The 27,655-nt window shown below is 39.3% G+C and overlaps 1 protein-coding gene across 2 annotated transcripts; it reads right to left on the minus strand.

The window, feature by feature from the left end:
• Positions 1 to 16,625: 16,625 nt before the first annotated feature.
• On the minus strand, positions 16,626 to 27,655 carry LOC121376452. 2 transcript variants are annotated; one of them, XM_041504323.1, is made up of 5 exons: positions 27,602 to 27,655; positions 22,271 to 22,674; positions 20,969 to 21,073; positions 19,502 to 19,651; positions 16,626 to 16,951 (listed from the first exon to the last, which is right to left on the minus strand). In XM_041504323.1, exons 1-5 carry the CDS (start codon positions 27,638 to 27,640, stop codon positions 16,780 to 16,782), a joined length of 870 nt encoding a protein of 289 aa, XP_041360257.1. In that variant the 5' UTR covers positions 27,641 to 27,655; the 3' UTR covers positions 16,626 to 16,779. The 2 variants fall into 2 exon arrangements, with proteins under 2 accessions (XP_041360257.1, XP_041360258.1); XM_041504324.1 differs by lacking the exon at positions 27,602 to 27,655 and adding an exon at positions 25,989 to 26,055.

Consider the following 27,655-nt stretch of genomic DNA (forward strand, 5'->3'; position numbering starts at 1 on the left):
CCTCAATATCTGTGTGGTCCTTAACCATATATCCGACGCCACATAACCGTAAATTAAATGTGCCGAGTACGACGTTAAATAAAACATTTCTCTCTTTTTCTTTCTTTCTTTTTGTTTGTGGTGTTTTGTGTGTGTGTGTTGCGCGGGGGAGTGGGGATTTGCGCCTAACGTTAAATTAATGTGTTGTGATAGAAGATAAAATGATTTTGTGTTCGGTCATGAGTAATATAACTGAACTTGGTTTTAATTTATTTGTAGGCAGCTACATAAAGCATTTTTAATGCCTATTTTCCCCATTCAAATTTACATTTCCGAGATCTGAACGTGATATTCCAAACAAATTTATTATAACACTGACATAGCCAAAAATATTCAATAAGAAATTGTAAGGATGTTTTCTCAGTTGCAAGAAAAACTTATTTCATGCCATTTAAAATTTTAAAATATGGTTTCCTTGGGTAATAAGCCGAAAATATCTCACAATCTCTCTAAAGTCATTGTGTCACGTACACACGTACGCACGCACGCACGCACGCACACACGCACGCACGCACGCACACACATACACACACACACTTCAAATTACCCCCCCCCCCTCCTGTTTTCAAGATTAGTCCTATGGGCCTGTTCATCCCTTCGCAAACAAAACAGTGCCGTACCGCGATGGACCTTGTTTTTCATGTATTCATACGCAGTGACCGGCCTCGGTGGCGTCGTGGCAGGCCACAGGCTGGTAGGTACTGGGTTCGGATCCCAGTCGAGGCATGGGTTTTTTAATCCAGATACCGACTCCAAACCCTGAGTGAGTGCTCCGCAAGGCTCAATGGGTAGGTGTAAACCACTTGCACCGACCAGTGATCCATAACTGGTTCAACAAAGGCCATGGTTTGTGCTATCCTGCCTGTGGGAAGCGCAAATAAAAGATCCCTTGCTGCTAATCGGAGGAGTAGCCCATGTAGTGGCGACAGCGGGTTTCCTCTTAGAATCTGTGTGGTCCTTAACCATATGTCTGACGCCATATAACCGTAAATAAAATGTGTTGAGTGCGTCGTTAAATAAAACATTTCTTTCATACGCAGTGTGCTTCTTCGTAAAATTAATAAGGGAACCATATTCTCCTTGCGTTCAGATAAAAGAACGATAAACATAATTACGATTCTTCGAGATATGAAAGTTCAAACGTTTTACAAAGTTACGCTTAAAGCAATGATAATAGATTCATTGAGAAACATATTCGTTAACGAAGGAAGATTTTTTTTTATTTAACGACACACTCAACACATTTTATTTACGGTTATATGGCGTCAGACATATGGTTAAGGACATATTCGTTAACGACGTTTTGTTACTTCCATTGCCACACCCTACTTGAATTAACGGACACTGGCTACAGTCACGTAAAATAACACTACCCAAAACAAACATTACATAATTATGACGACTAGCTTTACTTTAAATGCCGTTATATAAATACTGTATTAACAAATTCGGTGTGCGTATCAATTTTGTACAAAGTGCTAATCCTAATTAACCACAGGGGGTGAATCGCACATACGCGCACACACATACACGCGCACACACATACATGCGCACACACATACATACACACACAAACACACACACACATACACACACACATAGACACACACACACACACACAGAGACACATACACACAGAGAAACACACACACAGACACACACACAGACACACACATACACAGACACACACATACACACACACATACACACATATACACACACATAAACACACACATACACACACAGACACACATACACAAACACACACACACAGACAGACACACACACAAACACAGACACACACATACATACATACACACACACAGACACACACACATACATACACACACAGCCACACACACATGCACACACACACACACACAGAGACACACACACAGCCAGACAGACACACACACAGACAGACAGACAGACACACACACACACAGACAGACACACACACAGACAGACAGACACACACCTACACACACAGACATACACACACATACACACACAGACACACACAGAGAGACACACACAGACACACACACACACACATACACGCACACACATACACACACACACAGACACACAGATACACACACACAGAGACAGAGAGACACACACACACAGACAGACACACACACACAGATAGATAGACACACACAGATAGATACACAGACAGACAGATACACATACATACACACACATACATACATACACACACACACACACAGATACACACACAGACATACATACACACACACACATACATACACACACACATACACAGAGAGAGACATACACACATGCACACACACACACACACATTCACACACACACATGCACACACACACAAACACACACATACACAAACACACATAGATACACAGAGAGAGAGAGAGAGAGAGAGAGAGAGAGAGAGAGAGAGCGAGCGAGAGAGAGAGAGAGAGAGAAACACACACACACACACAAACACACACACATACACACACATACACACATACACACACACACACACACATACACAGACACACACACACACACACACACACACACACACACACACGAACAAACCATAATCACAAACACGATATTGCAGTAACTGCCTGTATAAATACAAGTAACTAATTTCTTCTCTAGGCCTACCCTAAAAAAACCCACAATTCAGCTGTTTACTGATTTACTGATTGTGACATATAAAGTAAGCAACAAAAACAGAAAGTCCGAATCTGACATGTCCACAACTTACTGATATTTAGTTAGTGCTCTTTGGGTTCGGTTGTTGGAAGATCACAATGGTTTTTGGTTGGTTTGTTGGGGGGTATTGTTTTATCCAGAACGTATACACTGAACACCACTAGAGCACATTGATCGGCTATTGCATCTAGTCTATAGAAGGAAATGTTTTATTTAACGACGCACATAACACATTTTATCTCACTACACAGATGTCATCTGTCATTGAAACCCATGTTAAATTGCCCAACTTCAAATGAAGATTGCTAATAGCAAGGTTTCTCGTTGGCAGTAACAACATACACCATTGCGAACATACATTATATAAGCATTTATTTTCACTTCAAAATTGAGAACATTTCCGTCTCAGTGTTTTGCTATATAACCGCATCAGGCTGTAGTACCGGTCCGAACAGGTGGTTCATTAACCGATTCACTCCGGCTGTCTCTTGCGCTATAAACCCATGTCCCAAAAGGTCGATGCACAATATTACAAAATAACATGAGCAAAATACAGCTAGAAGGCTTACCATTAAACACACATATTGTTTTAATTCTTCACCATTTCCTAGATGTGAATATGTGAACCATAACATGTGTCACAATTAGGAACTATAGTGGACCGTGATCAATGAACTCTCACCCGGAAGTCAACTGTGTAGTGAGACCTAAGGACCACACAGATATATAGAGAGGAACCCCGCTGTCGCCACATCATGGGTTACTCTTTTCGGTTAGCAGCAAGGGATATTTTATATGCACCATCCCACAGACAGGGTAGTACATACCACGGCCTTTGGTTTTCTGGCTGGAACGAAAAATAACCCAATGGGCCCACCGACTGGGATCGATCCCAGACCGACCGCGCATCGAGCGAGCGCTTTACCACTGGGCTACATCCCGCCCCTATGGACGGATAACTACTCTAGCAGTGAATTAAATTTGATACCATGTGTTCCCTTATTTTCCCCCATCAGTATATGATGTTATGTTATTGGTGACAGGACAGTACATATCCAGTTTTTTGGACGCGTGCAATGAGCACACTGAGTGACTTCGATCCTAGGACCTATCGCATCTCAAGCAAGCGTTCTACAGGGCGGACGTAGCCCATTAGTAAATTGTTCCCGATGCGGTCGGTTTAAGATCTCTCTTGGTCCCATCAGACTATTTCTCGTTCCAACCAGTAGTGCTGCACAACTGGTGTAACAAGTGCCATTGCTAAGCATGATACGTGGTTGGTATAGGATCGATCCGCGTCAGTGGCCCCATTAGGCTATTTCTCGTTTCAGCCAGTGCACCACGTCTGGTATAACAAAGAGTACTGTCCTATCTGTGGGATGCTGCATATAAAAGATCCCTTGCTGCTAATCAGAAAGAGAAGCTCATTGCGTCTCGGCAGCGGGTTTTCTCTCTCATTATCCGTGTGGTCCTTAACCAAATGTTCGAAGCCATATAACTGTAAACAAAACATTCCTTCTTCCTTCCTTCCTTCCGAGATAAAACCTGCTCCCGACTGTGTTGGAAGAGAGGATGGAAGAGTGACAATCCGTGGGCCAGTCTAGGTGCCAGATGGTGGGAGAAGCAGGGGCAAGTCTAGGTGCCAGATGGCGGGAGAAGCAGCCACGTTTCCCATCAATCTTAGATCACGCGCCTGTACTGCCGGGCTAAACACGGCGCACGAACACAATACACGCGGGAACAATCGAGTACGTTTGCAAAGATGACTTCCATTAATGACTTCTACTTCCGGTGGAACTTCCATGTGCTTTCGCGCAGGTCTTAAATCCATTAAAATACTAGAGTCTTGTTTTGCAGGATATGCCAGTTATCCTGCCAGTTTGTCTACAGTCCTACTGTATTTACGTTTAGTATGTTGTCTGTATGTATGTCTGTCTGTTCCTGTGCATGCATGCCTGACTTTACGGATGTCTGCCTTTCTCTCTGTTCGTGCGTTCATCGTATTTGCAATTGTTCCTCTAGTATACTCATTTTGTATGAACTTTCCAGAAGACCAACAGATGATAATCAGAGATATTTTCAAATTTCCATTTTGGCCATAGACAATTAGGCTATAAAAAGAAAAACAAAGAAACTTAAGGACCACTAAGGTTTTGATGATTCTTTGCCAGTGTCATAAGATAAGATAAAATTGATTGCATTTAAACATTTCACATGAGAACAGAGTGCACAAAATAGCATCAAAAAGTTGCAATATTAACAAACAATTAATGACTATAGTTTTATATACATATACATGTCATTGTAGCCAGGTTTAATCACAGCTGACTTCTGAACATTGTTTTAAAACATTTGACCTTTGATCTTGCACATGGTGGATTTTTCGCATTCGGCTACAATTTTAGATCTTTCTGATGATGACCATTTGTATTCAGTTTTAATACGTCGCTTTAGGATTTTAATTGCATTTAAACTGTAGACTTTAATCATGTATAAACTCACTTTTTTCTCCTTTCAGATGTGTCTTTGCTACGTAATTCGTAGTTAAAGGTGTGCTGCTATTGTAATGACTAGTATAGCCTTTTTAACAAATACTATTTAATACATTTTGTTTTTTTATCTAGAATATCACTGTCTGTATAATAAGTGTGTTTTGGTCGTCTTTATGTTTGTAGTAATCTAGATTACATTTTTTTCTCTCTCAATAATCTCGTACGTAAAAAAACTACAATATTAGACAATAAAATGACGTTCTAAACAAGAACTTTTATTTAAAGTGTGACTTTTTCCGTTAAAAAGACTGTTGATCGGAAACATCTTATACTGGCAGCAGACTCAGGAAAGTATTTTTAAGTGAGTCAGTTCTTCGTGGTAGAGAGGCCGCGGTGTATATCAAACACCCTGACAAATGTGAATGAAATTTTGTAAATGTTTGTGTGACAAACCGTAAAGTTATTGATAAAAGAGCTACGGTTCTAGGTAAATTGAAAAAGATTGAAAGACAGTGCAAATACTCAAACGATTTGTCAGACATTCTGCATTGTAAAATGATTTTACTTCTGTTTGTTAGAAGTAGACAATTAATGTAATATAATGTATTTTCAAACAAGAGCTCTTCCTCTCTCTTTTCTCTCTGTCTGTCTGTCTGTCTGTGTGTGTGTGTGTGTCTCTCTCTCTCTCTCTCTCTCTCTCTCTCTCTCTCTCTCTCTCTCTCTCTCTCTCTCTCTGTCTCTAATCCTCCCTCTCCCCCTCTCTGTCTGTCTCTGTCTGTCTGTCTGTCTGTCTGTCTGTCTCTCTCTCTCTCTCTCTCTCTCTCTCTCTCTCTCTCTCTCTCTCTCTCTCTCTCTCTCTCTCTGTCTCTAATCCTCCCTCTCCCCCTCTCTGTCTCTGTCTGTCTGTCTGTCTGATTGTCTGTCTGTCTGTCTCTCTCTCTCTCTCTCTCTCTCTCTCTCTCTCTCTCTCTCTCTCTCTCTCTCTCTCTGTCTCTAATCCTCCCTCTCCCCCTCTCTGTCTGTCTCTGTCTGTCTCTGTCTGTCTCTCTCTCTCTCTCTCTCTCTCTCTCTCTCTCTCTCTCTCTCTCTCTCTCTCTCTCTCTCTCTCTCTCTCTCTCTCTCTCTCTCTCTCTCTCTCTCTCTCTCTCTCTCTCTCTGTATGTCTGTCTCTCTCTCGCCATTTCCCAACCCTTCCCCTTGTTAAAAATATTAGCTTAGAGAGAAATGATGGATCCATTAAAGTGAAATTACTTCTGCCTACGTATTTTATCTTTACATTATTTACTTGGCAGTCTGGCAAAATAACTCTCAAGTGGGGGTATTGGACTGCACAGAACTTCTCAACAGTTTTCACCAATTGCTTTTTTCAAAGAATTAACTGCGAGTCTGCAGTCTACACTATTTACCTTTGCCGCGATCAAGTGCCGAGATAGTCCACACGGAATCATCGAACGACCTCCCCCATTCAAGCGTTGACCTCGCGCTCAAAGGGCCAATTTGCACCTGCCTACTACCTATTCATATTCTAGGCTTAACTTGAAAAAGAAACCACATAGGTGAGCGCGCGAGGTTAGCACGTGGGATCAACCACGTGAATGGTGCTCGAGACGAGCGCGTGGGAGCGCCGACTACCGGCATACTGGCGGGTGATAGGAGCACCCCCTTTCCCTAAAGTGTGTGTGTAAATAAATGTTTTCTTGATCACTATTAATGTCTGTAATTATGTCTTTTACTTTATATAGTTACAAATGGATTTTTTCGTTGTTTTTTAACCAGAAAGTTTGTTTGTTTAACGACACCACTAGAGCACATTGATGTATTAATCATCGGCTATTGGATGTCAAATATTTGGTAATTTTGACATATAGTCTTAGAGAGGAAACCCGCTACATTTTTCCATTAGTAGCAAGGGATCTTTTATATGCACCACCCCACAGACAGGATAGCACATACCACGGCCTTTGACATACCAGTCGTGGTTCACTGGCTGGAACGAGAAATAGCCCAATGAGCCCACCGACGGGGATCGATCCCAAACTGACCGCGCATCAAGAGAGCGCTGTACCACTGGGCTACGTCCCCCCCCCCCCCTTTAGTTTTTTACCAAAACGATAAAATCGTTAGTATATTACAGGCCCGTGGAAACTTGGAGAGGAGGGGGAGGAGGCCTTGCACGAGAAAGAAAGGTAAAAATATGACTTATGCCTCCCCCCATCTCCCTCCAGTATAGGTTGTGAACCCTCCATTAAAGATTGTCCCCTCCACTGCAAATATCGTTCTTTCGGGCCTTCATTATCTGTAAGCCAGTGCACCACGACTGGTATATCAAAGGGTATGTGCTATCCTGTATCTGGTGCATATAAAAGATCCCTTGCTACTACTAAAAAAAAAAGTAGCGGGTTTCTTCTCTGAGACTAAATGTCAAAATCAACAAATGTTTGACATTCAATAGCCGATGATTAATAAATCAATGTGCTCTAGTGGTGTTGTTAAACAAAACAAAGTTTATCATTATCTGTATTAGTGTGGGAGTATTACAAAATAATAATGAACAAACTAACCAAATCAATCAATATCAATGATATACAACACTTCTATACTTGGAATTCGCAAAACCTGGGAGGCTGCGTCACTAATGCTAGCCTCTAAGAGTCGGGGGAGGGTTGGGGGTTTTCGTTAAGTAGAAGGTTAGGTCCCACTGTTTGGCTGACTGTGAGGAACTTCATTATAATCTAAAAGCATTAAAAAAGAATTGAGTTGTACTTTAGATGCCAGGGGCGGGCCGCAGCCCAGTGGTAAAGCGTCCGCTTGATGCGCGGTCGGTCTAGGATCGATCCCCGTCGGTGGACCCATTGGCCTATTTCTCTTTCGATCAGTGCTTCATAACTGGTGTAACAAAGGCCGTGGTATGTACTATCCTGTCTGTGGGGTGGTGCATATAAAAGATGCCTTGCTGCTAATCGAAAAATGTAACCCATGAAGTGGGGACTGGGTTTCTTCTCTCAATATCTGTGTGGTCCTTAACCATATGTCTGACGTCATATAACCGTAAATGAAATGTGTTGAGTGCGTCGTTAAATAAAGCATTTCCTTCCTTCCCTAGATGCTATGACATAGCGTTTCACATGATACACAATTCTATTTTTGCAAGCTTCAGCGTACTTTTGGATGCCTATAAATACCTTTTTCCTCTCAACTACAACGTTTAAAAAACAACAACTGCGTTATAAAACCTCTTATTTGCCTTGTATTATTGTTTGGCAGATATTTTCCTGTAAATGTGATTTACATATGTCTGCCCGCCCACACACGTAACTGTTAGAACTCGCTAGTTTTGTTAATTTTAGCTGGAACATTTTTAACGAATATTTCTCGATTTCTTAATTCTTCTTTGACATCTAGTATTCGACTCTACGCGCTTACTTGAACAAACGACATTACAATAGTCTTTCTGACAGTCTGAAAAACGTCAAACTTCATTATATACTCGTTTTTCGAATACCTGCAATCGTTATGTAAACAGAAAGATGATAGGTTATTTGAGATATTCCGCCCCCCGCGACGAAATACGGGAACTTACGAAGACGATTCGTTCTGGGTGCACGAAATCTCATAGGATCTAGCATCTAGCTCTCGCGGAAACAATAAAACATCTTGTTAGGCTTGTGAAAGAAGACAAGAGTTGTTTCTCAAAATAACAAATCATTAAAATCAGGTATGTGCTAGGTCTCTGTTACGTCGTCTGGCCAGTATGTGTAGGTGTGCGAAAACACGAAACCAGGGCCAGATCCAGAACATGTATTTGTTTTGTTTTGTTTGGGTTTTTTGTTGTTGTTGTTGTTATTGTTTTTGTTTTTTTTTTGTTTTTTTGGGGGGTGGGGGTTTTTGGGGGGAGGTGGGGTGACTAACAAAAAAGGGGCACATGGACCAACACCTCAAAAGGGCAACTGAATGAACATATTTTTAAAAAGTCAGAAAAAGGCACTTTAATATATTTGAGGGGGACGGTCGGATATCCTATCCCCACCCCACCCCTTGAATCCGACTCTGGACATGAAAGTCACAGAAATGGATACAAAAAGAGGTACCCCGCTGCCGCCATAATAATAGGCTACTCCTACCTCCTACGGAAAAAGCAGCAAGGGAACTCTTATATGCAATTTTCCATAGGCAGGACAGCACATAATTACAACGGCCTTTGATTTACCAGTTGTCGAGTATTGACTGGGTAACCTCAGCCCGCCGAGAGCGATCGATCCTACGACCCATCGAAGCCCAGGTTAACGCTGTGAGTGTGCCACACCCGTACACGTACGACAGAAGTGTACACTTCTCTCACAACACATTATTAATCTCTGTTTCACACAGAAGCCCACGCGACTAAGTTCCGTACTAAAGAGAACGTGCTTGAACCTTAGTGGAATATATAAGAATAACTCATCATCATTAAATATAGTTCATTTTAACAAAAGCTGAATTTAGTGTTTTGTACATGTGCGACATACAGTTTTAATTTGTAAAAACACAGTAACAAAATAATAAAGTTATTGAATTTTGTAATACTGAGCTAAGAAAAACACTAAAAACCCATAGCTTAAATAGTATACTATAAAGACTGGAATATTCATTAAGCTTGTATTAGTATAGAGGCATGATATGTGTGTTCATTAAACATGCATTTATATCACTTAAATTATTATTATTTTTTTTTTTTTTATATCAACAAAAATAAAACCATTTTCTGTACGTTGAATTAAATATTGCGTCTAGAATTATGATAATACTGTTAGAATGTTGTTGTTTTTTACATGGAACTCTATATTATGTCTAGTATGATTATACTACAAAAATAAAACTTTCATTTACATGGAATTGCGTATTATGTTTAGTACGAATACTTAATATACTGCTGCACAAATATTCACTTAGAACTGTTTAACAGTCTAGGGGTTTTTTAATGTGCGTGGCAGTCTTTAATCTTGGCGTCAAATCTAAAGACTGTTTCTCTTTGAATAAAAAGACATATTCAAAGTTAAAGGTATTGTTTGTTTTTGGTGTGGGTTTTTTTGGGGTTTTTTGTGGGGTTTTGTTGTTGTTGTTTTTTTTTTTGGGGGGGGGGGGGTCGCTTCTTTTTGTTTTTTTAATCTTGAAACTTTATTTTCTTTCTGCCAAAAATGCATTTGTAACTTCAGTGACTGTGTTCATTTATGAATGAAGGTTTAATTTGGCCAGCCAGTACGACGAAACACGTGTGTCGGAAACAAGACTGCTTTTGATAAGAGATCCGCTTCATATTGTTACAAACGAGCCACTCTTAGTCGACGACCGTTGAACAATCGATGTTGGCTCAAACATCTCAAATGCTAGGAAATGTTTATTGACTGCCGCCGGTACCCGAGACAAATCCTACACTGCTTCCGGTTCTGTCTTGCGGCTTACACCACTTTTGGCATTTCCACTCTTTGATGAACGCACCGGCGACGTTTCTGTGTCAAAATATATGGAGAAAGTGTGTCGATTAATTTCCCTGATGGACATTTCCGTTTACACTCTTTTCCATCTAGTCGGGTTTCGCAGAATGGCTGCCAATCCCATTGTGTGTTTGATGGGGGCTCCTATTATCAAAAGCAACGTGGCAGTTATGGAAAGGGTTTAATAAATAGTATTGCTTTTGTAAATTATCGCGTTATAATGGAGTAAATGGCCACGTGCGTGGATAAGCATTATAATAAACACAAGTGGTTTTCTTAATCTAGCTTTATGAATTTTTTTTTTTTGTCGATTTTTTTTTATCACGAGTTTTATTACTTTTAGAGTTGTTTTTGTTTGTTTGTTTGTGTTTTTTGTGTTTTTTCCATTTTATGTCATTTATACAGGTAGGGGCCTACTTATTTCCATGCTTTTCCAGTCTGTGAGGAAAATGCATATAAAAGATTCCTTGCTGCATTAAGAAAACTCTAGCGGGTTTCCTCTGATGACTACGAGTTACAATTACCAAATGTTTGACATTCAATAGCCGATGATTAATTAATCAATATGCTCCAGTGATGTCGTTAAACAAAACAAACGTTTTTCGTTTTTTCCATGCTTATATCCAATTAAGGTTAAAGTACGCTGTCCTGGGCACATACCTCAGCTATTTGAGGTGTCTGTCCAGGACAGAGTGTTAGTGATTAGTTGTTACTGGTTAGTGAGATGGTTGGTGTAGTGATCCTACTCATTGAGTCGTTAAACTCGCTCTGAGCGGGAGTCGGTACCGGGATGGAATCCAATATCTACCAGCCTAAAATCTGATGGCTTATTTCATTTCAACTTATTTTCGTGCTTATATCCAATTAAGGTTCAAACACGCTGTCCTGGGCACACACCTCAGCTATCTGGACTACCTGCCCAGGACAGTGAGTTAGTTGGTTAGTGGTTATTGAGAGAGAAGAGGGCCTTACACCTACCCATTGAGCCCTTAAGAACTCGCTCTGAGTTGGAGCCGGTACCGGGCTGCGAACCCTGTACCTACCTCCGATGGCTTAACCACTATACCACTGATTGGATCTGATGGCTTAACCACAACACCACTGATTGTGGGTGGGGTATTCGACCAGTTATCACGATGTTCATATCAATATCTCTGATGTTTGCAACTAAAGAAGAAAGTTGTATTTTATTTAAAGAGACATACCCTAGTTTTTAAACACTAAGTCTTATGTTTTTTTTACTATTATAGCCGTTTTTGATAACTGAAATCATACTTTACTTAGATTTTATGGTTTAGATTATCCATTTCCGTACATTCGAAGTGTTTTGGTCATCCTGGTGTTTTTAATATCGCAAAATGTATTTCTCCTATTTTTAAAAACGAGGGGGAACAGATATTGATACAGGCGTGTAGGAAAGATCTCTTGAATGGGAGGGGGTGAGCACAATCTCTAGTGGTGGGGTTCCATTTTTCATTTCAACTTATTTTCGTGCTTATATCCAATTAAGGTTCAAGCACGCTGTCCTGGGTACACATCTCAGCTACCTGGACTGTCTGTCCAGGACAGTGTGAGGGGTTCCAATCGATATTTTTATCTTGTTTTTAAATTTAGAAAATTTATTATCCTCAGGAAACAAATACGATAGTGCCAGAATTGGGACCTGATATCACTACCTTATAGTCATGTTATAAGATAAATATTGCACAAGAATAATATGGATATATATGATACATTACAACAGTAATAATAACGTTACCAGAAAGGAAATTAAAAAAGTAGATGGAAGAAAATATATATATAAAGAAAATTAATAAAGAAAAAATAAATAAGTAAAAACCAAAAATAATAAAGAAAATTAATAGAAAGAAAAAAAAGAAAAAGAATAATAAATTAAATTAAATAAAATCACATTCACTTGTGTATTGGGTTGTCTTTGTTGTAATATAGTTTCTTGGAAGAACGTAAGTATCTATATAGTCAATATATGCCACTTTTTGTGAAATGGTCTTCATTATTTGCATAAATATAGATTTCAGTATTTCCATTATATTTTATTATACTTATTTTTTTTTTTTGATTTTTTAACAGAGTAGGTTAAACAAAACAAAACAAACAAACATACAGTTTCGTTCTCAAGCGGCCCACCTCGTCCTATGGGCCTGTTATACGGTTACACACCACCATTAATTACTCCATGCAGTTCAATACAATTTCTATGTCAGAATATATTCTGTGATAAATACAACATCGAGAGGATCATGTGACTACTAATTTTAGGGAGTACTCTCCCTTAACAAATACCGTGCAAAAAAATCAGCTCTGGTTGACTTCTAAACGTTTCAGTTATGGACCCTCATGCCAGAGCACCGCTTCATGTTGATATTATACGTGTATCAGAATACCACTTGTACAGTTGTTATCAGTTTAAACCAACGGGTTATGTATATTGGGGTTAACCTACTCGTAATCATCAAACAAAGATTTCAAAAGGAATACCAGATGTTTGTAAAAAAAAAAAATATATATGAGAAACTATTTCCTAAACCGGACTATATTAAGCTGCTACAACAAGTAAGAGCACACTCTCTGTCATGGGCGGAAGAGTTGGCATGAGCCTAACACCTGCGCCCATGGCAGGCGTGTGCTATAATAGCTTGTTCTGGACGTGCAAGTCAAACCCTAAGTGAAGTTAAGTCAAGTCAAGTAACGACACAACAAATGGTGGTGTGGTGCCTAACGGAAGGACATGCGTTATTTTGTGGAGTTGGATACATACGCACCGTAAGATTTCCAGCCGTAGACGTATTGAGAGTTAATTTAAACCAGCCTCTCTAGGCTAAAACTGGGCTTATATTTAATGAGGTTAGATAAACATGGGGTGGGCTTAAGATTTATACGCTGATGTGTTATCACTTGCTACTGACAAGTAGATTTTGTTTTCAGCATGACATTAACTCAAGTCATCCAGAAATTAATATTCCATGCAAGAGATTATAACAAATGTGATATTTCAAAGTGTCAAAAGAAACAAATAAACAAAAGAAAAACACTAACAAAAACCACGGAAATATATTACAAAGTTCTAAAGGTGAAATCTATTTTCAAAACAAGATATTTGTCATCTAGTGTTTTACAAATATAAATCATAGTCAATGCAGTTAGTGTTGGAGTATAAATGAGCTAACTGTATGTTGTTGGTCATGTTTTGTATGCACGCTAATTTATATATGTATAGTAATATAGTTTTCAAAGCCAAAATAATTAAGGGGTGGGAGGAGGCAGTTGGACAACGATCGGCCTCTCCAGCTAGAACAAAAGGGAAATTTTAAATTAAAAAAAGGTTTTTATTCATGTTGGCGAAGAAGGGGTGGCATCTGTTATTCTTGGCTGGCACCCCACCCCCCAGTCCCAGTAGATGCGGTCAAGGGTGTTCTAAAATGTATAATAATCATTGCATTGACGCAGCCAGGGTTTTATATTGGGGGGGGGGGGGGGGGGGAGGGGACAATCACACTGTCTACGAGTCGTGTTATGGGGCGACCGAAAAATATTAAAAGTTGTGGGGGAAAAAAAAGAGGTACGACTGCGGAGCCATGCCCCACTCCCCACACATGCCCCTCCCTCGTTCGATTACGCCAATGAATATTGGTAAACTTTATTAATATTTTATGTAACAGAGCTATAACTCTTATACTACGACATAATATGTACGTTTTAAATACTGTACATAATGCTGTTGATAAGACACGCAAGTGCCAACCGTACCGGTATATGACACCCGTCTGTCTGTCTGCATCTGGTTTTCCCTCCGAGTCTTTCTAGTACTGCCTTTCATTTCGTCTTCTCGTCTCTCTCTCTCTCTCTCTCTCTCTCTCTCTCTCTCTCTCTCTCTCTCTCTCTCTCTCTCTCTCTCTCTCTCTCTCTCTCTCTCTCTCTCTTATTTAATGTTCTCTCGCGAATTGTTATCAGTATCGATTTTAGTCTAAGGGGAGTAACTGGTGATTATTTATAAAACAGTACATCTGTGTTATCTACCCTTTATTAGTCTTCCGAGTGGTGGAGTGCGAACAGTAGCTTAGTGGTAGAATCCTCGCCTGCGGTGGGATTGATCGTGGGATCGGTCGCCGCTGATGGGCTCGAATTTTAGTTCTGTCTCAACTAGTGTCTCACGTGGCCTTGGTATGTACTGACATGTCTATAGGAAATGCATATAAAATGCGGCTGTATCTGGTATTTTCTCTATCGTTCATATTTTATCAATTTGGCAAGATGCTTGGAACAGTATGGTTGCGAACAAGCTTCATTCTGCCAAGCTAGTCCTGGGAGAGTGGCAGTCCTCTTATAGACGGCGCAGAAAAGATGAAGTCTTGTGTCGTGCTCGCCACGGCCATACAAACTTGACAGATTCATTTATTCTGAAGAAGGATCCTCTATCTTAATGTGAGAATTTTGGTGGAGTGTAATCATTTTAAGCAAACTAGAAAAAAATGTGGAGGAATCTTTTCGATTGTATGGGATTTTTTTAATTACTACACAATCTTTTAATTTAACTATTAAATTTGTATATTGATGTAATTTGTTTCTATTTTTCTTGTACTTTATCTTTGTTTGACATCCAATAGTCGATGTGTATCGTTAAACAAATATTCCTATGATAACTATGAGAACTATGAGACACATTTCATTACAATAAACCAGAAGACAAAATACTTCCTTATTAAGATTTTCCATAACGTCTGGTGGAAAGTAAACAGTCTACTGGAAGTGTGTGTGGGTTTTTTGTTTTCATAATGTACACTACATGTTAAAACATTTAAAGGTTGTTTTATTTAACGATACCACTAAAGCACATTGGTTTATTAATCATCGGCTGGTGGATGTCAAACATATGGTCATTTCCACACAGTCATAGAGAGGAAACCCGCTACCTTTTTTCCATTAGTAGAAAGGGATCTTTTATATGCACCATCCCACAGACAGGATAGCACATACCATGGCCTTTGATATACTAGTCGTGGTGCGCTTGCTGGGACGAGAAATAGCCCAATGGGCCCATCGACGGGGATTGTTCCCACGCTGACCGCGCACCAAGTGAACGCTTTACCACTGTGCTACGTCCCGCCCCCCATGATGTACACTAGGCGTCACAGTATTTTCCACAAAGTATTATTTTTCGTCCTTCTTGTCATACTACTATAGAATATAACGTAGAGGAGTGTAACTCAGTTATAGAATATTCGTCTGAGGTTTGTTGATTTTAGCAACATATTCCTGTCATATTCGGTTACTTCCCTTGCAACCAGTGCTCTACGACTGCTATATCAATTATCGTGATATGTACCATCCTTTTGGTGAGACGGTGCAGATATGGCTGTGTGGAAGGTTTTTCGTCTGGGAAGAACACTAGCGAAGCCAGGGGTTGTGTAGACCCACCCACCCACATACCTGGAAAGAGTCAGTGTTTTCGGAAATCTATATAATATTTTTCTTTATTTTACTGAGTTCCAAGTCACTCACATAAATTCAAACCTTTATAAAGTTCCTAAATTAGTGTGCTCATACTTTATCTGTGACCCTGAATTGTCAGTATGTTAACACTATGTACAGTTCTTATGACTAAACAGTCATATTTAGTCCTCCTCTATCTTGAAAATAAATATAAATCACCCTAGCTTATGAAACAAAGTTATTTTATCTTTCCTATCAAGGTGGATGCTGGGACGTGGATTAATGGGTAGGTAGTTAAGCAAGTGTATTGCAAGGAAGTCGGCGAATAATGATGAATGATTGGGGGGGGGGGGGGGGGTTCGAAACAGTGACGAGAGAGGTAAATTGTTGTTGTCATATATATTTCATGCTTTGCTTAGTAAAGTCATTTGTCATATTGTTTCTGGATACCATGCAATAATCAAGAGAGAGTATATTAAAAATAGATGAAAGCTTTATTACCGAAGGAGATTTAGAACAGATATTTACTCTGCCTTAAAACTGGCCAAAAACACTACATCTTCCGAGTGTTGAGCATGCGGAGTACCTGATCTACGGGTACACTAAGCACGTCTGGCCACGTCTGACGCTCACTTGCACTGGTATGTTTGACAGCTGCAGCTCTTGGGGAGAGGAACCGCCACTGCCTGGATCCTAGCGCCGTACCTCAGACCCTCGCAGTACGCCCACACGTACTTGGTCACGTGGTTTCCGGCACAGTAGCTTCTACTTCCGTCACCAACGTCATAACCACAGCCATGTCTGTAAACAGATGGACATGTTTCATTTAATTAGTTTGTGAATGGGCTTAATTGTATAGCCTCACTTTAAATATAGTGATTTTCGACAAAGTTAACATTAAAAAGCACGTGAAAGCGTAAGGAAGTATCGTTGTGTTGGGAATAGGGTCATCGTCGATCATCTGTTATAATTGGTTGGCTCCATCCGATCAACTTACGATTACAAATTGTTAGGACTAATATCGCATTATCGTGTTCACCGGGAAAGAACCCTAAAAATAGCTAATTTTACATTTAAAACATATTCAATATCAGTTTTCTTTAGTTAAACCATATCCATCATTTAAACTGGAGGAACAATTAGTGAACAGAGACCAACAATCGTGGATTTTTATAATCGACCAGGGCCCCGTACCATGAAGCGATCTTAGCTCTAAGATCACCGTAACTGCACAGCTAATATATGCACTTAAGGTGATCTTAGCGTTAAGATCGCTTTGTGGAACGGGGACCAGAACATTTATAGATCATAATCAATCAATTTGTCATTGGAACATGTCTACAGGAAATTAATGATAACACGTCTGAACTGTGAACCATGTATATCCATTCAAATCTTATCCGGTTTTACGTCGCCTTCATATCAGCATGATGTGTGTGTGTGTGTGTGTGTGTGACTACGATAGGCGTACTTGAACATTTCTCTCCACTGTTTCTTCATACTACCCTGGTGTGAAACTGGTGGGGATATTTGATACACGATGACCGAGATTGTGGTGAAATTCCTGTGAGACTAGCGCTTAGCGTGTGACTACTAACGTGAGATTGGAGTGAGATTAGCGTGTGACTACTAGCGTGAGAGTGGTGTGAGCTTCACGTGAGATTAGCATGCGATTACTAACATGAGATTGGTGTGAACTTCACGTGAGATTAGCGTGTGACTACTAACGTAAAATTGGTGTGAGATTCACGTGAAATTAGCGTGTGACTGCTCACGTGAGATTGGTGTGAGCTTCACGTGAAACTAATGTGTGACTGATGCGTAACTACTCACGTGAGATTGATGTTAAATTGGTGTGAGACGATGTAGTCTAATGTTAGATTGATTTAAAGCTGCCAAGACTAATGTCATGTCCAACACTTTCATGAAGAAGGACACATCCATGCCGTGTCCATAAGCGTACGAGACAGCGGACAGGGGTGGGGTAATTGCCCCCCTAGTGCTGGAGCAAAATATCAAATTCGGGCAAACATTATAGAAATATTCCGGAAAATTTTGCTAACCTGAGACCTTTTTACCATGTATTTCCATCATTCTACCCTCAAAATTAGTTGTAATCCATGTAAAAATGCGTAGTGATCCGTGTGCAACCCTAGCTGTTTAGTAGCAATGCTAATATGATTTAATGTTGTTATCCAAATTCGGGCATTTTTGTTTAATTCGGACAAAAACCAGCCTGCCACCTTACAAAATGGAAAACCCGTACGCCTATGTTCGTGTCTCATTTCGGACAGTCATTCCATCCGTTCGTGTACCAGTGGACCATTCCGAGTCTCCCTTCATGTGATGGACACAACGACCTGAGCTGAACTTCTGTGTCTGTCATCGCACACCGGAGACAATAGGTGTTTCGTCGTCACACCGGCAAATTCGCGTCTCTTCACTACCACACCGGAGACAATGGGTGTTTCGGCGTCACAGCGGCCAATTCGCGTCTCTTCACTGCCACATCGGAGATGATGGGTGTTTCGGCGTCACAGTGGCGAATTCGCGTCTCTTCACTGGTGCTTATGTGTCACTGAAATTACCTACCCGCTGTTTCATATGCACCTCTGGAGGGGCGGCCAAGCAGTGTATCCATCTCTACTTAAAATGGACACAAAATCACTGTAATCTGCAGGGTCGTAGCTGGAGGGGACAGAAGAGCAGGAATGTTCTCAAAACGCCCCTTCGTCAACAAGCCAATTTTGTATATCGTATACCAAGTCTTGCTTACTACAGTACTTAGAACTGTTTGCATTTTGCGTTTACGATGACAGCAGTGTAACTAAAATTCCACTATGTCGGGTTATACACGAATATTATTATTTATTAACAACTATGGCCAGTAACCTAGCTTGTGGGAGAGCATTTTCAATAAGGAAGGAGGTAGCCTACATAAATATAAATGTATTCATAACGGACGGCCAGTGAGATAATCGCACATGAATCCTATCAGCTTTTCTGTAATTCTACAACTTGGGCGGGGACAGTAAATTATTCAGACACTAGAGTTACTATTTAAAGGCAATCTACATTTCGATTACAAATATTGCAAATGTCATTTTACGACGCTTTCAACTGTAATTCTACCAAAAACCTAGATATATCCATTCAAACTAACTAACTGTATCCTTAATACTCCAAAAAGATAGATACAGAGGTCATTTTTGTTATGAATCATTAAATCACAATCAGGTTTTTCTTTTCTTTCTTTCTTTCTTTCTTTTTGTTTCTTAGCTATCCCCCCATTGTCTTTCATTGTTAGTTGTTGATTGATTGTTTTATTGTTTCTAAATAAAACACTCTTACTTGCAGCTGACGTAGCTGATGCTCTGGTAAGTTGGGTTGATGAGCCAGCACTGGCCGCCGTAAGCGTAGAAGCGTCGCAGACTCAGTTTGCGTTGTCTGCACCCACCAAGACCGGTAGCAACAGGCGAAACATCCACTTTAGACAAACTCCTTAAATAAATAGAGAAGAAACTTTAATTTACCATTCACAACATAAACATGAATAAATACTAGTATGTTGCATGTTGTAATGTCAGCGGCATAGTAGTAGTAGTAGTGTAGTAGTAGTGTAGTAGTAGTAGTAGTAGTAGTAGTGTAGTAGTAGTTGTAGTGTAGGAGTAGTAGTAGTAGTAGTAGTAGTAGTAGTAGTAGTAGTAGTAGTAGTAGTAGGAGTAGGAGTAGTAGTAGTAGTAGTAGTAGTGGTAGTAGTAGTGGTTTGATTGGCTACTGTCGTGTCCATCTTACCTAACGTGTGGTTTGATTGCATGTTGTAGTATCAACGGTAGAGTAGTAGTAGTAGTAGTAGTAGTAGTAGTAGTAGTAGTAGTGGTAGTAGTAGTAGTAGTAGTAGTAGTAGTAGTAGTAGTAGTAGTAGTAGTAGTAGTAGTAGTAGTAGTAGTAGTAGTAGTAGTAGTAGTAGTAGTAGTAGTAGTAGTAGTAGTAGTAGTAGTAGTAGTAGTAGTAGTAGTAGTAGTAGTAGTAGTAGTAGTAGTAGTAGTAGTAGTAGTAGTAGTAGTAGTAGTAGTAGTAGTAGTAGTAGTAGTAGTAGTAGTAGTAGTAGTAGTAGTAGTAGTGTAGTAGTAGTAGTGTAGTAGTAGTAGTAGTAGTAGTAGTAGTAGTAGTAGTAGTAGTAGTAGTAGTAGTAGTAGTGTAGTAGTAGTAGTGTAGTAGTAGTAGTGTAATAGTAGTAGTAGTAGTAGTGTAGTAGTAGTAGGAGTAGTAGTAGTAGTAGTGTAGTAGTGTAGTAGTAGTAGTAGTAGGAGGAGGAGGAGGAGGAGTAGGAGTAGTAGTAGTAGTGGTAGTGGTAATGGTAGTGGTAGTGGTAGTGGTAGTGGTAGTAGTAGTAGTAGTAGTAAAAGTAGTAGTGTTAGTAGGAATAGTCTTACCTAACGTGTGGTTTGATTGGCTACTGTCGTGTTAATCTTATTTAACGTGCGATATAATTGGCTACTGTCTTGTTAGTTTTACCTAACGTGTGGTTTGATTGGCTACTGCCGTGTTATGTTAGTTTTAGACTATTAACAATCACGACGGAATTGGCCAACTCGATGGTTGCGTTGTAATTTTTCCAACTCCCAACTTACGATGGGTGCCCTCAGATTAACAACGAGTTAGTCTTTGTATACGAGTTGTAAGAGTGAAATGGACAGTTGTAGAAGTCGTCAAATCGGCGAGTTGGCCAACTCTGTCATGACAGTTGACAGTATGACCCTAGCATTAGTCTTACATAACGTGTGGTTTGATTGGCTACTGTCGTGCTGTTCTTACCTAACGTGTGGTTTGATTGGATAATGGAGAATCTGGCCTGGTTTTAGTCCCAGGATAGCAGCTCTGACTTGTGGACGGTTGTACAGTTCCTGGTAGATGTAACGTCTGGTTGTAATGCAAAAGAGAGAAACAATACAGATGTTTAGTCAAGGTTCGAAATGTTACACTGTTACCAGAGTCAACTAACAACGGTTCGCTTATGGCCTGCATTTTTAAATAATAATAATAAAATACTAGTAATAGCAAACCATAAAAATTAATCAACCCATCCACCAAGGAAATATAATAAAGTAAAAGGCATCTGTTGCTGGTGGACAAAAGTAAATAGTGAAATAATACAGACACACGTGACTTGTTCGGATATATGGTACGTGCGTGTTTGTATATATTTGAGTGAGTACGTGCGTTCATATCTGCGAACGTGCTTTATATTTATGTTGCTATCTGTGTGTGAACGTGCCTGCGTTGGAATGTATTTAAAAAGAAGAGAAAAAAAAATTAAACTAAGATAATGCCCCTTTAACTGTTCCCTGTAGGTGGTTGTAGTGACAGCCAGGGATCAGTTAAGATTGGCGGGAGTGTGTATGATTACACGGATCAACACGGTACAGCTGATCGGCAGGTAATGCAGGTAAATGATGCCATCACGCTGTGTGCGGTGGTGTTAACATTCTTCGTCACTCTCTCAGTCCGCGGTGGATGGCTGATCACTGAAGCGTGAACACATGTAGACGGCAGGTCTACCTGGCAATCAATAAAAGTTGATTGCAATTTTCTTTTAACTTGTATTCTTTTTTGGTAGTCCGACTAAAGATCGCTTTCAATGTACGCGGTTTTTGTCACAGAAAGGGCGCTGTGTGGGCACGGAATATAAACGCATTGAATAATCGACTCCATGTTTATTTATAGCATGAGTTTAGTGTAAAAAAAAAAAAAAGCAAAAAAAAAAGAGCTAAAAACATATCTTAGACACCAAAATATCCGTAGTATAAAATTAAAGTGACGAGGTGTTATTAAACAAATATATACTTGAACTTGGACTTGGAAACAATTTAACATGCACGTTCAGAGAAAGCTATTACAGCGCATGTCTGTCTTGGGTGCAAATTCTGGCCTAAGCTTCGTCCGAGTCAGGATAAAACAAATACGTTTCCCCTGTCTTTATATACGAGTCATATGAGCCCTACAGTTGTCGTTTTAATCATCTTGGAATCATCCCATTTTTTTGGACTTTCGGATTAGATAGAGGCCGTTTAATGAGAATCCACTACTATAACTAAGTTACCGGGTATTAGAACTCACTTGGGGTAGCCATAAGAGTCTTCTTTGAGGTGGAACGGTGCTGATAACTCCACGGGAATCAGACAAATCGGTGCCCTGTATCCCACCGCCCGTCCACCATAGGTCACGAAAGGTCGACCATTCTTAAAATGTTGAACCTTTCCTTGGGCATAGGATCCACTGCTTTGCACGTGCTCTCCCTCTGGCCCAGAATACACTACGTTTCCGGTCGCAAACTTGCCACCCATGACCTGGCCATAGGAGCCGCTGTTTTGGAAGGCGTTGTTGATCTCGCTGTAGGCTTTGTTCTGGGTCTGAGGAATGTGGTCGATGCTGTTGATGGCGCCGTCCAGGTCGCGGAATGTGCCCTCGAACATGGCAGCCGTGTAGGCGGCGAACACGACCACCGAGACAAGCAGTGACTTCTGACAAGAAAAATCAGTTTATGGATCATCAGCATGATGATTGTGATGATGATGATGATGATGATGATGATGATGATGAATATGTTGATGACACGGTAATGATGATTGTGGTGTTGTTTATGATGATGATGACGACGATGATGATGATTGTGGTGGTGTTGTTGATGATGATGATGATTATGGTAATGATGATATTGCTGTTGATTGCCGATGATGATGATTGTAGTGGTAATGATGGTGTGTGGTGATGATGATGGTGATGATGATGAGGGTGGTGGTGATGTTAATGATGATAATTTTGATGATGAACAACTAAGTTACTTATATCGCAATACGCATCTACGGTTCAGCATATTGTCCCGAGATTGAAAAAAAGTTTGTCTTGTTTAACGATACTACTAGAGCACATTGATTTATTAATCATCAGCTATTGAATGTCAAACTTATATGCACCATCCCACAGACAGAATAGCACATACCACGGCCTTTGATATACCAGTCGTGGCGCACTGGCTGGAACGACCTGAGCTGAAAGTAAAGTGATGGTGGTGGTAATAATGATGGTTGTGGTGATGATGATAATGATGGTTATGGTGATGATGATATTGTGGATGATGATAATGATGATGGCGGTGGTGGCGGTGAAAAATGTCGCTTACATTATTTTATTCATCTACAGTTCCAGCAAAAAGGGTCAATGTCGCCACGTGGGTACTCCTACCGATTAACAGCAACGATTCCTTCATCGACAGACATGATGATACCATGCTTGATATACCAATCATGAAGAAAAATATTTTTGTTCCATATTTATATATCAATCATGAAAAAGCAAAAGGAAATCTTTAACTAACATCTTTTATTATTCAATATTTGTATATAGTAAATGTACTTTAGTCTTTAACGAACGCAGTTGAAATATATTATTTGAACTCGCCTACCTGGCTATTATAGCTTTTCACCTCCATGAAATTACACATTACTTATACAACCTTTGTGCTTAAACTAACAATTAGGACAAACCCAACGTGTTTCTGGTTGTCCTTTTGTTTTGTAATACATCAAAATTAATTTTATGCGGTGCCAAAAAAAGGTATGCACCTTGAAAACAGAGTCCGCGACTTGAAAAGCCTGTTACTTTGCCACGTTGTTTTAATGTATATAGTACTAGTATATTATTTAACCCTCATCGGTACATCAGGGGTCCATGGGACGAGGGATATATTTTTGTGTGATAGCAGAGGAGTGTCTGCCTAGGACAGCGTGCTTGAACCTTAATTGGATATAAGCACACAAAATAAGCTATTGGTTCCTCTCTTTTCATGTAGTTGTCATCTCCACACATGTCATCAGCAGAACCAAAGATTATTTGAGTTGGTGCAGCCATGGGATCCGTATATACAATTTTCGACCGGCCTCGGTGGTCTGGTGGTTATGCCATCGGACGTAAGGCTGGTATGTACTAGGTTCGGTTCCCGGTACTGGCTCCCAACCAGAGCGAGTTTTAACGACTCAATGGGTAGGTGTAAGGCCACTACACCGACTTTCTCTCTCTCTCTCTCTCTCTCTCTCTCTCTCTCTCTCTCTCTCTCTCTCTCTCTCTCTCTCTCTCTCTCTCTCTCTAACAACTACCAGCTAACCCTCTATCCTGGACAGACAGTCCAGACAGCTGAAGTGTGTGCCCAGAACAGCGTGCTTGAACTTTAATTGGATGTAAGCACGAAAATAAGTATAAATATAATAATATACAATTTTCGAATGGGGTCCGCACGGACTGAAAGCCAACTGGGTGCAACACGCAATATTAACTGTCGAAATAATGTTCCAAAATATTCTCTCAATGCCATTTTAATCGATACACTATTATATCAATCTTTGTGACTGGAATATAACACGACATTGTGTAGTATTATTCATTGTGGAGACAGAACATAGCCCAGCGATAAAGCATCCGCCTGATGTGCGGTCGGTTTGGGATCGATCCTCGTCGGTGGGCCCATTGGGCTATTTCTATTTCCAGCCTGTGCACCACGACTGGTATATCAAAGGCCAAAGTATGTGCTATCCTGTCTGTGGAATGGTGCATATAAAAGATCCCTGACTACTAATGGAAACATGTAGCGGGTTTCCTCTCTGTCAAATTTATGTCAAAATTACCAAATGTTTGAAATGCAACAGCCGATGATTAATAAATCAATGTGCTCTAGTGGTGTCGTTAAACAAAACAAACTTTAGTTATCATATCAATGTATTCTGAGAAAATTAATAGAAATCAGAAAGACCTGGGCATAATTCTACAGCTCTTTTAGACTCTGCTAGACAACAAAGCATCCTCTTTGCAAGTCTTTTTGCATTGCACTGCGAGATCGCAAGTTGCGAGAGTTTAGTGAATTAGGCCCCTGAACGTTTTTTAACATCACAAACATTTTTATTTTGCTGGTTTATTACAATAATAAGGTTTAATATATTTATCTCTTATGGTATTATAGAAACAAAGTGATATTCGTCTTCTACTAATTCATATTGCGGAGACTACACATTTTATTATTCCTGTAAGTATTGTGGTATCTGCTCGTTTTATACAGATATAATGGGAAGATGGTCTATATTTACTCAAAATATGTTTCTATATGTTTCAGGGCAATAGGTTTCTGAAGGTAAGGTTGTAGGCAATAATTATTAACAACGAATTTGTATAAGAGACACTTTTGAAAATTGTTGAATACAGCAAACATAGATTGAATATATTGATCTGTCATTTTCTGTTTGAATAGTGATATCAATGTACGCCAACTTTTCTGCATTTTGATTATACCATATATGACCAAAACCATTGATGCGAACTAGTGGTGGGATTCAGGAGGGTTAAATAGGTAAATATATCGATACATTTTTATTTTGTATTAATTTCAAAATCACGAGATGTCGATAGAAACTAAAACACCAAAAAATAATACAAACAAAATTATCTTTAGGAAAAAGAAATATTGAACAACTTTGGCGCTGTGTACATATAAAATATTTCTCATCAAATGAAGCTTGGCATCGCAAATGGCGTTCATTTTAGTCGGGGAAAAACTAAAATAGATTGTGTTTAGGATTTTTCAAATACTACTATAAGATAAATAGATGTAATTTAAATTGCAGTTAAATACAAAAACAATTATAATCTTAAAAGTCAAGACAAATAATACGTTTTTGTTTTTATTTAAAGCTGGAAAGTGTTGGCGTTCTGAAAGGGAAAAAATACAACCGAGATGGAAAAACAAAAAGAAGGAAAAACAAAATGGAAACAAAGACAACGATATTCTTACCAGCATCTTTTGTGTTGTAAATCCAGCTCGACTCTGGGAGAACCTCACTAACTGCCTCTTTAGCAGTAAAAAGTGGAATAGTCCCAGCTAATTTAAATTTTAATGCTACCAAAGGTTGTCGCTTTCTCTATTGCGTGACGTAGTTGACCTATCTATCACCTTTAATGCACTGAATTGGGGAAACATCTCGAATCATCTTCATTCTAAAACTTTTATGACCATCGAAGAAGGCATTTTTATAGTATAATACCTGGAGACTCCGATTTATTGGCTCCTATCACCGACAATAGTAAATTTATTCCGAAGGCTTATGTGAGATGAAGCGTTAATAAAACCGAATATCCAAATTCAGAGTTAGGTGTTGTTATAATGCTTACACGGTGAGAGAAGATTTTATAACGTTTTCCTTCTGTCGCTAATCCACACAAACCTAAAACTGAATATTCATCGTAACACAGAGTTGAATAATCTTGACGCGGTCGTGTTTTTATTGTTTTTAATCTTCCTTCGTTTCATTTTATTATAGGCCTATTTAATTCCATTTCATTTCATTTCATTTTAGGCCTGTTTTATTATTTTAAAAAAAGTTAATTATTATTATATATATATATATATGTGTGTGTGTGTGTGTGTGTGTGTGTGTGTGTGTGTGTGTGTGTGTATCATTTCATGTTATTACATTATTTCATTTCATTATCAGTTTATTGAGTAAGACAAATGCATACTATCTTACTTTATTAACTTTTTAAAACTTAAATTATCACTAGATTGCATTAAGCAGTATCGAGGAGAGATGTATGATTGCTAACTGGGGGAGGGGTATCATCAAGGTGATATAGTTTGGTGGTGTTGATAGACAACATACCTTGCCATATGCAAAGACAAAAAATCACTTTTGGCCATAAATGTACACCTGAGTATAGTTGCAGAATCCTGTAATAATGTACACGCTGTTATACAGAACATTTTATTTGTATTTTACTGTCTTAGCGCCATGGAGATTTCATAAAAGATTCCTGTTTGGATGCACCATATAATAAGAAAAATACGATATCAGCTGAGCATCCACGAGGCTATACTCTTCTGTCTTATTAAAATATTAGTGCTGTACAGAAGTACAGTTGAGTTTTGTACTTTATGCAATTCTGAGTTTGTTTATCGCAGACAGTCCTTCATTCCGAAACTATTGGAAATAAGTCTTGTTTTAGTTTGTAAATAAAAGTACAACACTCCAATATAAATAAGAACAGTATTATTATGGATAAGTAACATAATGTTTATAAATATCTTAGCATATTGATTTAAAAAAAAAGAAGTTTTTTTGAGTGTAGGATTTTGCACAGACGTTTTAAAAGAAAAAAATATATATAGAATATCAGGTTACTACGTTTTGATATATTGGTTATTTGGCGAAGTTTAGATAACGGTGTAATAGGCGAGCTTCAGAATTTTTAATTCAAAATGTTGGCTACTTCCGAATTAGAACAAATAATGGAGAATTCAAAATAAGAGGTAATTGAATGTTACGGGAAGTTTAAATGCCATATTTATTTATGCGGTTCAACAAGATTATTGCTGTAAATGGATGTTTGAAAACTGAGGAAACGGCCTACCTGAAAATTGAGCAAACATCCGTCATGCACACAACTCATATCTTTCCCTAGGGT

The sequence above is a fragment of the Gigantopelta aegis genome, chromosome 6, assembly GCF_016097555.1.
Source record: "Gigantopelta aegis isolate Gae_Host chromosome 6, Gae_host_genome, whole genome shotgun sequence".
In the NCBI taxonomy this organism is placed as follows: Eukaryota; Metazoa; Mollusca; class Gastropoda; order Neomphalida; family Peltospiridae; genus Gigantopelta; species Gigantopelta aegis.

Coding starts and splice junctions, on each gene's coding strand:
- LOC121376452 (XM_041504323.1), bottom strand. CDS start 27,640: ATGAGTTGTGTGCATGACGGATGTTTGCTCAATTTTCAG. Junction 22,675..27,601: donor GATGTTTGCTCAATTTTCAG/GTAGGCCGTTTC, acceptor TTTTCTTGTCAG/AAGTCACTGCTTGTCTCGGT. Junction 19,652..20,968: donor CCAATCAAACCACACGTTAG/GTAAGAACAGCA, acceptor TATTTATTTAAG/GAGTTTGTCTAAAGTGGATG.